Source organism: Bufo bufo, chromosome 11 (assembly GCF_905171765.1).
Source record: "Bufo bufo chromosome 11, aBufBuf1.1, whole genome shotgun sequence".
NCBI lineage: Eukaryota > Metazoa > Chordata > Amphibia > Anura > Bufonidae > Bufo > Bufo bufo.
In genome coordinates this window covers 83227354-83242500 of record NC_053399.1, presented here as the reverse complement: position 1 = coordinate 83242500, position 15147 = coordinate 83227354, and the positions used below count along the sequence as shown (strand labels likewise).

Below are 15147 nucleotides of genomic sequence, written 5' to 3'. Positions count from 1 at the left end.
TAATGCCTCTGCTTCAGTTATGACCCTCCGTTTGTGCCCTTTGCTCATGTTGCTCCTCAAGCGCCTTTGCTTGGGCTTTGTTAAAGGTTGTGACCTGGAAAGGGGGCTGGACTTATGCCCAAAAATTCTGCCCAGTGCGTCACATTCTCCAGTATTGACACGTATGGTTTACATGGCGGCAGTGATGATATTCCGTATTTACAGGCATCACTGCTGCCATGTAAAGAGATACTGGTGGTGGAGCGGTGGAGGATTTAAAGGGGTTGTCCAGGTTTTCAAGTTATCCTCTCCACACCATAGAGCATAACTATATGATTAGTGGGGTCAGTTTCTGCGACCCCTCTGATCCCAGGAACGGGTCCTGTTCCCCCTTTGTGATGGTGTGGCAGGCTACACATATGCCCTGCTTCCCCATTTAATCTGTTTGGGACTACTGGAAATAGCCAGCGCTGTACTCTGCCATCTCCAGCGACCCCATAGAGAATGAATGGAGAGGCAGGACATATGCTCGACCTGCCACTCAGTCAAGAAGGGGGATCAGTGGGGGCTCCAACGTTCAGACCCCCACGGATCACTTGGTTATCCCCGATCCTGTGGATAGAGGGTAACTAGAAAGGTGGACTCAGGCCCTTTAACAGGCGATCATTTCCATTTTAGTTTGACACATATTTTGGGCCAGATTTAAAAATTTTATTTTATTTTTTTATTTTAATTTTTTACACCCCAAAAAAAACCTTTAAGGACAGGGAATGTGAAAAGGTCCAACAGCTATGACACGGCAGGTGATAAGTGTCTGATTGTTGGGGGTCTGACTGCTGGGACCCCCATGATCAAGGGAACGTGGTCTTAAAGAGGACCTTTCACCTGTATAAACTATGGTAACTGAGTATGCTGACATGTAGAGCGGCGCCCGGGGATCTCACTGCACTTACTATTATCCCCGGGCGCCGCTCCGTTCTCCCGTTATAGGCTCCGGTACCTTTGCTCTGTAAGTTATAGTAGGCGGTGTCTTCCCTTGTCCTGTGGGCGTCTCCTTCTCCTAGGCTGCTGCGCTGGCCAATCGCAGCGCACAGCTCACAGCCTGGGAGTTTTTTTTCTCCCAGGCTATGAGCTGTGTGCTGCGATTGGCCAGCGCTGCAGCCTAGGAGAAGGAGACGCCCACAGGACAAGGGAAGACCCGCCTACTATAACTTAAGAAGCAAAGGTACCGGAGCCTATAACGGGAGAACGGAGCGGCGCCCGGGGATAATAGTAAGTGCAGTGAGACCCCCGGGCGCCGCTCTACATGTCAGCATACTCAGTTACCATAGTTTATACAGGTGAAAGGTCCTCTTTAAGACTTTTGTGTACATAGATTGGCGGTAATGTAATTGAATGTCTCAGGAGCCCTTTTTTCATGATCAGTGGGTGTTCCAGCAGTCAGACCCCAGCAATCTGATATTTGTCACCTATCCTGTAGATAGGCAATAGGTCATTATGGTAGGACAGCCCTTTTAAATATACTGTAGATTATGTGCAATTTGGGGAGGTTAAGATTTGGTAAATTTAATGCCAGACATTTATGCTTAAAGGGCTTGTCTCACCTCAGTAAATGGCATTTATCATGCAGAGAAAGTGATAACAAGGCACTTACTAATGTATTGTGATTGTCCATATTGCCTCCTTTCCATCACATTATACACAGCACAGATCCGTGGTTATTACCGCCGTGTAATCCAGCGGCGGATTCCCGTGCTTGCACACTATAGGTAAAGGTGTTGGCCTATGAGCACTTCCAGCCTTTCCCTATAGTGTGTAAGCACGGCCACCGCCGCTGGATTACACGGCGGTAATAACCACGGCTACGTGCTGTGTATAATGTGATGGAAAGGAGGCAATATGGACCATCACAATACATTAGTAAGTGCCTTGTTATCACTTTCTTTACATGATAAATGCCATTTACTGAAGTGAGACAAGCCCTTTAACCCCTTAAAGTGTGCTATACTTAATAGGGTTAGGCATAAATGTCTTGGTGTGGGCATTGCGTGTTTCCTATGTGTGATTGGTGTGTGCTATAGATGTCCTATGTATCAGTGGTGTATGTGCAGCATGTGAGCCACGTATAAGTGTCTTGTGTGCCACGTGTGTCCAATGAGTGATTGGTGTGCGCTGCATGTGCATATCCATATATGTGTACATTCTGCCACATGTATGTTTGTGCATTTTGCTGTGAATGTCTGCCATCATACTTCATCTTTAAGGTGGGCCCCCAGAATCCGTCACACTGGTGGGCCCTAAGTACCCCAGTCCGACACTGGGTTAGAACACGCCAGCCCTGAGTGAAGCGTCACTATTTGCAGTGTCCTGAGGGGAAGGCGATTTTTCAGTCCCAGAATTGGGCTCCTATTTTTTTGGCCGCCCAGATAAGATTTTGGAGTAATTGGGGGAAGATCCCTGTTAAGGGGGCTGCTAGGCTTTAATATGTCACAACTTCTCGAGTACAGCTTTTGGGTATTGGTGGCAGGTCACATATCTCAGACCTTCGGCATTTAGAGATTAATTTGGAAATTTGTATTCTTGTGCCGAGAGTCTTCAGCGCTAAGGGGGTTAAAAGCGTGCCGTCTTTGATTTGTTGCTTATGTTTGCTGAAAAGCGGAGTTTGTGCGCTGGGAATTTGTAATACTGCAGCTTCAGCTTCTTATTAAACCTGAGCGACTCTTTAATCTCTCCGTCAATGTGTTTTTATTTAATTAATGAAGCCGAGGTCCTAATAAACAGAGCGGGCTGTCTCCATCGCCGTTAGTACGGCCGCCCGGAGAAGACAGCCCCCCTCATTCACATTGAAACCTGAAGGAAGCATTTATACCAACGATGCATTGCTGGCAGCTTTTTGTTTGCTTAAAGGGCGCAGTTTTGATCAGATTTGGGCCCTGCACTGTATATGGCGCCGAAAACCAATGATTTGGGTGTGCGGCACGGAGATAAAGAGGACCTAGGGGTATGGGAAGTACCTGCGTTTCTTATGAACTGAGAATTCGGGAGCATCTTTTCTTAATGAGGTGACATCTCCAAAGGGTATTTGTCACAGTGAACACCACCATGCTCCATTTTACCCTTGGGCCTCTTTCACACGGGCGTGGCGGGAAAATGTGCGATGATTTTTCTGCGCGAGTGCAAAACATTGTAATGCGTTTTGCATTCGCGTGAGAAAAATCGGCATGTTTGGTACCCAAACCCGGCTTGGGATCGGTGTTCTGTAGATTGTATTATTTTCCCTTATAACATGGTTATAAGGGAAAATAATAGCATTCTGAATACAGAATGCATAGTACAATAGCGCTGGAGGGGTTAAAAATAAAAAATGTAACTCGCCGTAATCCACTTGATCACGCTGCCGGCTTCTCTTCTGTCTTCTTCTTTGCTGTGTAAAGGAACATGACCTGTGGTGACGTCACTCCGGTCATCACATGGTCCGTCACATGATCTTTTACCAAGGTGATGGATTATGTGATGACCGGAGTGACATCACCACAGGTCCTGTTCCTGCACACAGCAAAGAAGAAGACAAAAGAGAAGCCGGGCTGCGCGATCAAGTGGATTAAGGGGAGTTAAATTTTTTTTATTTTTTTTAACCCCTCCAGTGCTATTGTACTATGCATTCTGTATTCAGAATGCAATTATTTTCCCTTATAACCATTTTATAAGGGAAAATAATACAATCTACAGAACACCGATCTCAAGCCGGGTTTGGGTACCAAACATGCCGATTTTTCTCACGCGAGTGCAAAACGCATTACTGGGCGAGATGCTAAACTGGGGGATATATAGTTCTCCATTACTGACTTCAGTATTTTCCTGATCTAGAGAAAGCCTGCGAGTCCTTCTTGCCCTTCCCACGCAATCAGCAGGACTCACAAGCTTTCTCTAGAACATAAATAAGGTTGCTGCCCCATGTTTCACACGTCTCCAAGTGTCTAGTGATGAGAACGTATTAGTAAACTCTCATCTCTGCAGTTGCCTCTTTCCTTGTCATGTACCGCCATAGGATGCTTCTGTTTTTTTCCCGTTAGACTTGAGGTATGTTGTAAAATCAGAGGCGATGCGGTTGTTCTGCTCCGGCTCTCACAATAAGTACATAGCGTTCTGGCGTATTTGTCAGGCTGGAGTATTTGAATGAGGCTGTGATCCTTCTGCTTTGTGCGTCTTATCGGAACGTTCCCAAAAAAATAAAAGCACCTGAACACTTCAAAAACCTCTGCGCGCACCAGATATTTTCCTTTCTGCGTGAAATACAGACCCCCAGAGAGATCGAACTGCAAGCAGCCGGGCCTATTAAGGTGAAATCGCATCTAGAAAGCTGGAGCGGATTATTTACATCGCCTTATCGGTGCAATCACCGGCCTTTCATACATTATTAATGCCCAGTGACGGCTATCATTTTATTTGTACCGCCAGCTATGAATGATTGTAGTACTTGCAGGAATAATGAGGTTGGAAGCCTTAAATCTGGCCCAGGGCCTTGCAAGGCTTTTTGTACAATTTTAAATTTGGAGAAAATTGGTTGCCTTTTGACAGACACGCGGCTTGTTTAGTAAAGCGCGTCTATGGAAAACGCTTACCCTGGTGAGAGATCCTTCCCGAGAGCGTCGAGAGATGATGGGGGCGCTTGAACAGATTATGTTAATAGGAACATTTGCAAACAACAGGAATTGCCAGAACTCATATTTTGGGAAAAGCTTAAAGGGAACATGTTATCTGAAATTGACTTGCAGACTATAAACATTTTTAGTTTTTCTTCCTTTTCCATGCAATTATGTAAGGTAACACTTTTATATATAGATAACACAGTAAGTAATAGACACAGCTCACCTCCTGCCCCTCCCTGCACAATGACCTTGGCACAGGTCACAGAGCACTGGACGGGACTGGTGCAACGGCGGTTTATCATTTTGACCATTTCCTTGCCATTTATCAGTAGTTCTTCTTACTTGGACAACCCCTTTAAGCATCTTGCATACTCATCATATGGGACCATCCACACTGGACACTGTGGGTGGGCATTCTCAGAGGGAACCTAAGGAACACCAGTGTGTAACAGCAATATCTGGACACAGGAGCCTATTTAATAAATTATTGCAGTTGAAAATTGGTTCTGAGTAAGGGCTCATTCAGACGGCCGTATGCTGTCTGCAAAAATACTGAATGTTATCAGTTTTTTTGCGGATCCGCAAAAAAAGGATAGCATTCAGTATTTTTGCAGACCCATAGACTTCAATGAGGCCATGTCCGGATTTTCACGGACAAGTATAGGACATGTTTCATATGTTTTGCGGAACCGTGGAATAGAAAAGGGCCCCATAGAAGTGAATGGGTCAGCATCTAATCTGCAAAAAAATAGATCCGCATTTTTGCGGATAGCATACGGTCGTCTAAATGAGCCCTAAATGAATATAGATTTGTGGGACGACCCGTTCCCATTCCTAAAGCCCCAAAGGAGTAGGTAAGTCCGCACCTTGTGTGAAGATTGGCAGGTGGACGGGTTTATAAGTGGGTGTTTGCTTTGCTTTCTTGCCTTTTTATAATTGCTTTTTTATGTTGATAATACACAACCATCCGGACATGCCCACACTTACAACCTTCATCAGACCTCTAATTAGAAGTGGGTTTAATAAGCTCTGCTATGAGTAATTTGTTTAGCAGGTACTTACCTTGTTACTGTCATTTTTCCCAACACTGGGATCTAAAGGGGTCTCTCACTTCATAAATGGCATTTATCATGTAGAGAACATTAATACCAGGCACTTACTAATGTATTGTGATTCTCCATATTGCTTCCTTTGCTGGCTGGATTCATTTTTCCATCACATTATACACTGCTCGTTTCCATGGCTACGACCATCCTGCAATCCAACCATGCTTGCACATTCTGATGGCCTGCATGAAGAAATCCCGGCAGCCGAATCTTGCGTCAATCGTGTTCTTTTATTAGATCGCCATGTTATACATATTTCAAATAACACGCGTTCCGGCTATTAGCCTTTCTCAGTCATCAACTCATACTTACTTTTATAAAGAGCAGGAGAGATCAGACACGAGTAACGCCGGCAATTAACCAAACACAAATCAGTAACGAGGTTTCATTATCAAACCAAACCAGCAATTAGATTCCGATCTCTTCTGTAGGAATCAAGGGAGACGGATATCATATTTCACAGAGAGGATCGACGTGGTGACGAAGTCTATAAAACTTGTGCTTGCCTATCCTCATGTGGCCCTGCCCTACGCTAACGCATTTATGTCCTCCATAGAAGAGTCGCATGTTTACAATACTGAGCAGTTTCGGAATATCCTAATAGGGAAAAGATGTATTGATGATATATTTTGCGTGTGGGCATAGACCACATGGGACCCTCCAGTCCTTCTTCACCTTCCTGAATGGGGTGTGTGATGGTCTAAAATTCACAATGACCTCTGACCAACACAAGGTGAATTTTTTGGACACTACTGTAATAAAAAGATGATTCTGTTTTTTTATCTACTGATTTATTCAGAAAAGAAACCTACAGGAACAGTGTCCACCATTATACTGGTGCCCACCCTGCCTCACTTAAGTGAGCGATACCCGAATCCCAGTTTCAAAGGGTGACACGTGTGGTATCAGATCCTGTTGCACAGAAATGACTGTGAGATTTATGGAGAGGGGTTATCCCAAATCCATTTTGGATAGGGCCAAACTTGATGTACAAACCGACATGACCAATGATGAGATAAAACCCCTAAAAAACCTCAGAGGATAATGTTTATGCATAAATATCACCCTTATAATGCCGGCTTTGACCAAACAGTGAGACGACATTGACCTCTATTGACTAAAGCCTATCCTGGAGTGGAGGAGTTTCGACATCCTCCTTTGAGTGCAAGTTGATCTGGGAGGAAAAAGGGAGACAGTTCTTTTATAGACTTCGTCACCACGTCTGATACCCGTCTCTGTGATTCCTACGTAAGAGACCGTAATCTAATTGCTGGTTTGTTTACTATGGTTTGATAATTAAACCTCGTTACTGATTTGTGTTAGGTTAATTGCCGCCCACTGCTGGGCGTGTTGCGTCACTTGCGTCTGATCTGTCCTACTCTTTACAAAGTAAGTTATTCACACGTATGAGTTGATGATTGAGAAAGGCTAATAGCCGGAACGCGTGTTGTTTGAAATGTGTATAACATGGAGATATAATAAAAGAACACGATTGAAGCAAGATTCGGTTGCCGGGATCTCTTCATATATTCCACGTGGAGTTTGCTCCTTCCCGCTGCAACCTGTAGTTCGATCGAGTGCCGACTGGATTTTCTTGGATTTTTCTCATGGCCGTGTAAATTGACTGTAAAACACTGATACTGGCTGTGTACATCCCACATTTTCCCCTTCCACAGGTCCCACACTGTTACAAATGCCTATTCTTAACTCACCCACTGATAAACCTTTGCAAACCATTTCCCATTTTGTTCCCTTTTCCCTTAAAGGGGTTATCCACTGATTTACTGTAAAAAATGAAAATCGGACATCCTATAGGTGTCACCACCAGACATCTGAGAAGCGCTGACAGACGTCCTTCAGAACCTCCTCCTTGAGGTTCCTTTTGTTTTGCTTTCATTTTCTCATCTCGTTAGCCTTTCTCAGCTGTCATGTAGTTGCACTGATTGCATCCCTTTAAATCCCTTCCCATACTGCATTACTTTGCGGTTTATACAACTTCCTGGAGTGTATGCATGCTGGATGCTACTACTGAGTCTTCTACAGATAAGTTTTGTTCATTCATTTGTATTTCCCTGTTTGCTGGATCCCAGGTGACCCTGACTCCCTCCGTATCAAGTGTAGGGAGCCGGTGGTCGTGTCCCCTCACTATTATAGGGTGTTCAGGTGTTATACAGTCGAGGTACGAGGATATGCGATCATCTACCATTGAGATTTTTGCATAGGCTGAGCAGTTAGGGAGAGAGCCAGGTCTGTTGCAGGGCTATCTCTTTGGTTCCTTAGTTTTGGATCCAGTCAGTCGGATCTTCATTTTGTGTCTTCTAGTTTTCTGTACACCTTCCGTGACATTAGGACATGGAAATCTCTTTCTAACAAAGCTAGAACCGGCCCTGTACCTCACCTGGATCCAGAGATCTTTCCATTCATTGCTCTGCTAGATGTCTATCAAGCTGCCATCGTAGGGAGAGTGTCCTTTCTCAGGGGACATGTCCTGTCTGCTGCAGCTGGTGGCAGTGGAAGGATGGAACTGAGCATGTGTTTCCATCTCGGTGAGCAGGACAGAGATATATTAGAAAAAGAGCAAACAGCAGGTGGCGCTACATAGATATGCTTCATTGGATAACTCAGTGGCTATACAAAAGTGCTGGTTTGAAAACGGTAGAATATTATTAGTTGGACATCCCCTTTAAGTTCTTTCATTTTTTTTAATACAGCAGAGACAGATGAAACGATATACATTTTAGGGGCCAGTTAGACCACTGAGAGACAATGCCCCTTTAAGCAAAATGGCAAAACTTTCTTCAAGGCATGTTAAAGGTGGAGCTCCCCTTTCTGTAACGCTTCGGCGATATATTTAATTGGTTATTTTAATGCAGTTAACGGGAGCGCGGTCTTCTCCCTAATAAGCAGTAATGAGGTGATTCATTTTCGGATGCAGTGATCTTAATTCGCCGTTCCATTAGGGCGCTCAGCGGAGGCAGGCTTTGTGGTCCGGCACTATCTGCCATCATAGGATGAATTAGTAAAACCGGCTCCTGCATTAATTAATATAATGGCGTTATTCTTTTTCTTCTCCAGCTTCATGTATATTTTATGAGCTTATGTATTTTGTTATATTAAGGTTTATAGCTTCTCAGAATTTGTGGCACATTTACAGCAATTAATCAGATGACTTTCGATTACTTTGCCCCGGCTCCCAGGGGCACTTAGCAGTATTTGTCTGTAAGTAAATTTCACGACGCCCTCTGCTCATTTGAATTTGCTGGGTTTTAGAATTGATATTTCGGCTTGATTATTTTTAATGTCCTATGCTAATATATTATTAATTCATAAATTCATGCAGTGTAGCCCAAGTCGGAATACAAGGCGCTGCTAACTTAAAGGGGTTGTCCATATTTGTTTGGAGGGTCCTCTGTACCTTCAGCGATCAGCAGTAGGTTTTCAGTCAGTCTGCAGCACCACCGCTGGAGAAATGGAGCATTACAGGCCTTCCACTGCAAACAATGGGCTGACTGGATGTAATGGGTCCTCCAAGTTAAGAGGCACTGTTTTCCATTCTGGCCAGTTGTGGGTGCTCCTGAATGGGAGGCAATCCTCTAAAAAAAAGGGCTTTCGAAAAGATGATTTTGCTAAGCCAGACCAACCCTTTCAGAAAATACTAGAACGATCCCTAAAATGGATGACTCCCATTTCGTGAAATGTTTTGATGTTCTAGATGAAGGATGAGTTCAGACATGGTGGATTTTCTTTCTGTCTGCTGTGTTCAAACATACGTTCTACCCCAGGGTCCACCTGGAATCTGCTCTCCATCCGCTCCTTATTGTTTTTGATGGGAAATTTGCGTGCTGATTGATAAGGCGTCTTTTGGGGGGGAAAAAAAGCAACATTCCACGTGGAAATCCCTGTTAAAATCAATGGGAGGCCTAAAGACCACATCAAAATCTTTCCAATCACTAGTGGGTGTCTCGCATCTTTTAGGCTACGGGTAGTCTTGCGCAAATTCCTCGCCAATTTATGCGCCTTTCTGCACCAAATCCAGACATGTTACTTGTGGATTTGATGTCATTTTGCGGCAGATCTCGTCTCGTGTGCAGGTAGACATTTTAGATTATTCAGGGTGGGACAGACGCCACGATCAGGCCTCTCCGGGTCTCTATAGTAGACAGAACAGCCAGGCCTTGTCTAGATTTCCGTTTTTTCACGGACATGTGCGGTCCACATTTTCCACGGACAGTAAGAAGGGGACAGATTGTGGAGGGCCTTGTGTGTTATTGTATCTCGGAGTTGCTGGGTAATGGGGGAGCCAGGGAAAGGGTTGGCAGAGGAGACATGAGGAGGAGAAATCGGGCAGCAAGAGTCTTGAGATGATGATGATTTAGATGCCACACGCCATATCACACATTCATACATGAAGGATACTTCACACCGCGTCCTATGCATGAATGCTCATTATGTTCCTATTTCACGATTTATATCTTTCTTTTGCATAGAAGTTGTTATGGGTTTTGAGCTTTTGAATGCACACATAGGCAGCCATGTCTTCTCCTGAGCCTCAACCTGTTTACTTCATCACTACTCCCATGTGGACGGGACAAGGGGAAAAACAACACCGCGCTCTCGCTCCAAGGAACGCCGGGGGAATTGCGTTTTAGAAAGCGATTGTTTATGCATCTACAGTTGGAGAGAAAATGTGCCCATGGTTAAGCCATGATGGGACGGATCCTAATCTTCCTGCACCTGGTGCCATAGTTGAGATTAACTAGATGTTGAATATTTGACACTTTAATTTTTTGGCTTTGTATAAGGGCCGGACAGAGCTCATGATTATAGTCACTAAAATATCATATATATATGTATATAATTTTTTTAAAGGCTCTTTAGTAGCAGTGCTGTAGTTTTGTGTTGCTTTTTGCTAGTGTTCAGTGGCTGCACAGGGACCTGATATCTCATCACGATAATTAAGTCATCTAATCATAGTCCTCTATTTGCCTTCTTTTACAGACACAAGAAGACAGGATACATCTGCCAGACGCTACGTGGTCTTCTGATCTCTCTCTGTGCGGGTGTGAAGAGGTATCGGACTATGCTCCAACCAAGTAAGTAACGAGTCAGCCTAGAATTGAACCTGCTCTCGGGTATGCCTGTGTGTACTGCTTCAGTTTATATGCTGGACCATTGCTCGACTAGCTTAAGACCGGCCATTTTCTCCTGTTAAGAACCAGGTATAGTATTCAGTTTCTTTAGTACTTGCTCATTTTTTTTTTAAAAAATTGTCACAACACATGGTCACGTTATGCCATTTTTATATTAGTATTTTCTTTTGTGAAATAATGGGAAATTGTAAATAGAAAAAACATATGTGTGTCCCCCTTTCAATAAGGGTCTGCCATTCTTTGTGTTTGTTTTTATTTCCCTTTTTCTATTTATTTATTTGATTCGTTTATTTATTTGATTCATTTATTTATTTATTTATTTATTTGATTCGTTTATTTATTTGATTCATTTATTTATTTATTTATTTATTTGATTCGTTTATTTATTTAGGGTACTGTCACACTAGCGTTATTCTTTTCCGGCGCTGAGTTCCGTCCTAGGGGCTCAATACCAGAAAAAAACTGATCAGTTTTATCCTAATGCATTCTGAATGGAGAGCAATGCTACGGATTTTTCTCCGTCCAAAATTACCGGAACACATGCCGGAATGCCGGCATTAATTTCTATTGAAATGTATTAGTGCCCGATCCAGCATAAAAAAATTACCACGTTGACGGATCTGCTATTCCGGTCTGCGCATGCGCAAAACTTTAAAAATGTGAAGAAAAAAAATAGAAACTGATCCGTTTGTCCGTATGACAAACGGAGAGATTGATCCTTTCTTGCAATGCATTTGTGAGGCGCCTCCAGATCAGTCTACAAATGCAGTCCGTTATCACACAGATGGACGGATCCGGCAGGTAGTTCCGGCGACGGAATCCTCTAACGCAAGTGTGAAAGTAGCCTTATTTTTACAGCCATTGTGATTACCATAACATCATAAGAGACCTTTGGGGACATTTTAAGATGATGATTATTTTAATTTCTGATCGCCCCTCTACCATGACATATTAGCTCCAGATATAGGGGAACAGAAAGCCTCCTGACCACACTGTGGGCTTCTTCAGCTCCCCGGTTATCATGGTCCCCGGCACTGCAGCAGTAATCTGTATACAGTGATCAGGAAGGCAGTGTAATAGACCTCCCCGCTCCTGCACCTACATGATTCCGGCTGTGTTTACACGTTGCAACAATGATGGTAAAAACGTATGCATTTTTTTTATGCATGCATTATATATTTTTACCACATCCTGCTGAGCATTTTAAGACACAAGTAACTTAAAGTATTCTCTACTGTTTGCAAGCCATAATACCTATATTAGCCAACCTATAAGGGCGACCTACATCAAACACGACTCCTACAACAAAAGTATGTATACCCATCAATCAATCAAAATCCAAACTAATCGTAAAATAACAATTACTTTATTTCATGATTGTATTAAAAAGACATATAAAAGAGTCTACAAAACATTAGTAAAATACATGAGTGAGGCACCACTGGAAAAGGTTAGCAGCAGTTACATCCACATTGGAAAAGAGGCAAACACCATATGGTAACATAGTACCATCTACCCACTACCAACAAAGTAGGCCCAAATGTAAAGGAGTCCTAACGATTGTCCAACAACAGGACTAAAGCATGAAGACCATGTGTAAGTGTATCTACTATACCAGTGTCCTTCACTCGGCCAACGCGTTTTGCCTCCAGGCTTCGTCCATGTGGATGTAACTGCTGCCAGCCTTTTCCAGTGGTCCCTCAATCATGTATTTTACCAATGTTTTGTGGACTTTTTATTTATTATTTTTTTTATGTTTTTTGATACGATGATGAAATAAAGTAACAGTAATTTTACGATTTTAGTTTTGATTAATCTGTGCGAATACATACTTTGTGTTGTAAGAGTTGTATTTGTAAGCCATGACAACCTTACTGCCTACTCAGTCCGCCCATGTAAATGGGCCTTTAGAGCTCATACAGAAAAACATGCCTCCTATTATGAGATCCAGCAAAAAGAGGCTTTGTGGACATTGTGTGGACCTGACATAAAGGTGAACATACACAGCAGCTGTTGGCCAAGAGCCGTCTCTTCCAGCTCCTTCCTGACTCCTCCGCACACGGTTAGTTCAGCCGAACATGTATATATAGTCAGTGGGGAGAGAGGACAAAGCCACCGCCAGACACTGCTCCTGGGAGAACCAAAGGATCAGGCAAAAATATTCACTTTGCCCCATCCTTATATATTAGTGTATTGATGGCGAGTACAGATGATGATGATGATGGGGGAGTTCTCCATACACATTATACTGTTGCCTGTACTTGCCGTCAATACACTAATATATAAAATGTATAAAAACAGCAGGCCAGACAAGTGAGTTCCCTGTAAAGACCCATGAGCGGCCCTGCCATAATGCACAGTATGAGAACATCCAGCATGATAGCATAGCATCTGTATAAATAGGAATTAAAGATGAAATATAAAAATAGACTAAAAAAAGGCAAATAACATAGATAACTATAACTTCCTATAGAATAGATTTGAAAACCTATTTCTGGTGGTACAATAAGCCTAAAAGCAGCAATTTGTGCCACAAATAAAATATAAAACAATGATATATCTGTAAAGAATAAATCAAGGCAACTGGACTTACTGAGTGTAGATTTCTTGAAAACGTTTCACTCGTTCAAGAAATCTACAGTAAGTCCAGTTGCCTTAATTTATTCTTTACAGATATACCATGACCTGGATAAATGAGAACCTTCACAGACAAAACAATGATAAATTTAACAAGGCAGCAAACCTCTAAATCTATTTAAAAATTAAAAAGTCCCTTGTTCCGCGCTCTAGAGTGGCCGCAGATGGGACTTTGTGTCTCGTTCTCAGTAATTTGATGGACAGCTCTTTCTTATATGGCACAACGTACTGTAGCGTGCAGTTGTTTCGAGTCGGGTGAGCGGAGCAAAGGCGGATGTACACCGCACAATTGTCAAGCAGATTATCGGGGGGAGAAGGTTTCTAGGAGCACTCTTTCCTGATCATCTGCCCCTGGAAACGTGCAGCCGATCACCCGATGAACGAAGCAGATTATCTGACCAGTATCTGTCCAATCAGACCAATAGTTGGTGTGTGTATAAACGGCTATCAGACCAATGATTGGTCAGACAATCCGCCAGATAATCTGTTGGTGTAATACAGCCTAAGAGTCTCCAGATTGAATAGACCATTCTTCTCTATAGGACCGCGGAGGCAGCCCCATAAGTTGAATGGAGTGGCAGTGTAACCGTCGCTCAATTCACCCCTGGACCCCATTTTTGTGATGGGTAGGTGTCCCAATCCCCCCTTCCCCAATCGATCAGATATTTATCGCCTGTCATGTGATGGGACAACCTCACTTAAATTGAAAATGTGTCGCTGAGTTGAGCTGTCATGATGACCCGTATGATTCCCAATTATAATTGTAGCAGTGCTGTGATCTGTACTTGCAGATAATTTGGAGGACCAGGCCGCTGACCATGGCTTTCATGACGAGTGACTGGTGATCTTTGGACGACAAGGCGGACTTTGGGAAAACAATGTTTCTTTCATGAGACGACGCTCTGTGGGCAGAAGCTGAAGATGCGGCCATGGACGGGATCCTGGCGGTGGATAATGCTCATTCTCTTTGCCTGGGGGACATTACTCTTTTACATTGGAGGACATCTAGTGAGGGATAATGAAAATCCAGACCATTCCAGTAGAGAACTGTCTAAGATATTGGCCAAACTGGAACGATTAAAGCAGCAGAATGAAGACTTGAGAAGAATGGCAGAATCCCTCAGGTAAGAGATGCTTGGCTGAATCCTCGTCGTCTTCTTGCCTGTTACCATTTTTTTTAGGGTAATTACTTTATTTAAAAAAAAACAAACAACTTTATGTTTTGGCAGAAATGCATAAAGCTTCCCCGTGTAGATCTCATACAGGTGATTTCTTACATGTGCAGGATGGATCTGCTCAGGTCAAGGACATTGACCATTTTCGACCATTTTCCCTTATACGCTGAATGTTCTCCCAGTCTTATAACCACTTCCTTGGTATTTGTGATACGGTGACATGTATGTACTCATGCCGGGTATTTGTGACAGAAATGACTGTACACGTACAGGCTGGGTCTGAGGTGTAAGCTGCTCTGCACTTAAGGTCACATCATTCATACCGGTCTTTTATTAGCCTTTATGATCTGTTTGTAGACACCCTACACTGTTCATGTGTAAATGGGCTAGAAAACTCATTTACCATAATTGTTACATGCCAGGGAAGTAAAATACTATTTATTGAAAGTAT

The 15147-nt window shown here is 43.2% G+C and overlaps 1 protein-coding gene across 4 annotated transcripts in view; it reads left to right on the top strand.

Moving 5' to 3' along the window:
* FUT8 (fucosyltransferase 8) overlaps window positions 1-15147 on the top strand; it is a 172686-nt gene that overhangs the window by 69779 nt on the left and 87760 nt on the right. For 3 of the 4 annotated variants that reach the window (XM_040411701.1, XM_040411703.1, XM_040411704.1), the window contains 2 exons: window positions 10733-10827; window positions 14292-14645. In XM_040411701.1, the coding sequence (XP_040267635.1) occupies window positions 14443-14645 (203 nt within the window). In that variant the 5' untranslated portion in view covers window positions 10733-10827; window positions 14292-14442. The remainder of the gene's footprint in view (window positions 1-10732; window positions 10828-14291; window positions 14646-15147) is intronic. The other variant, XM_040411702.1, reaches the window with a different exon arrangement.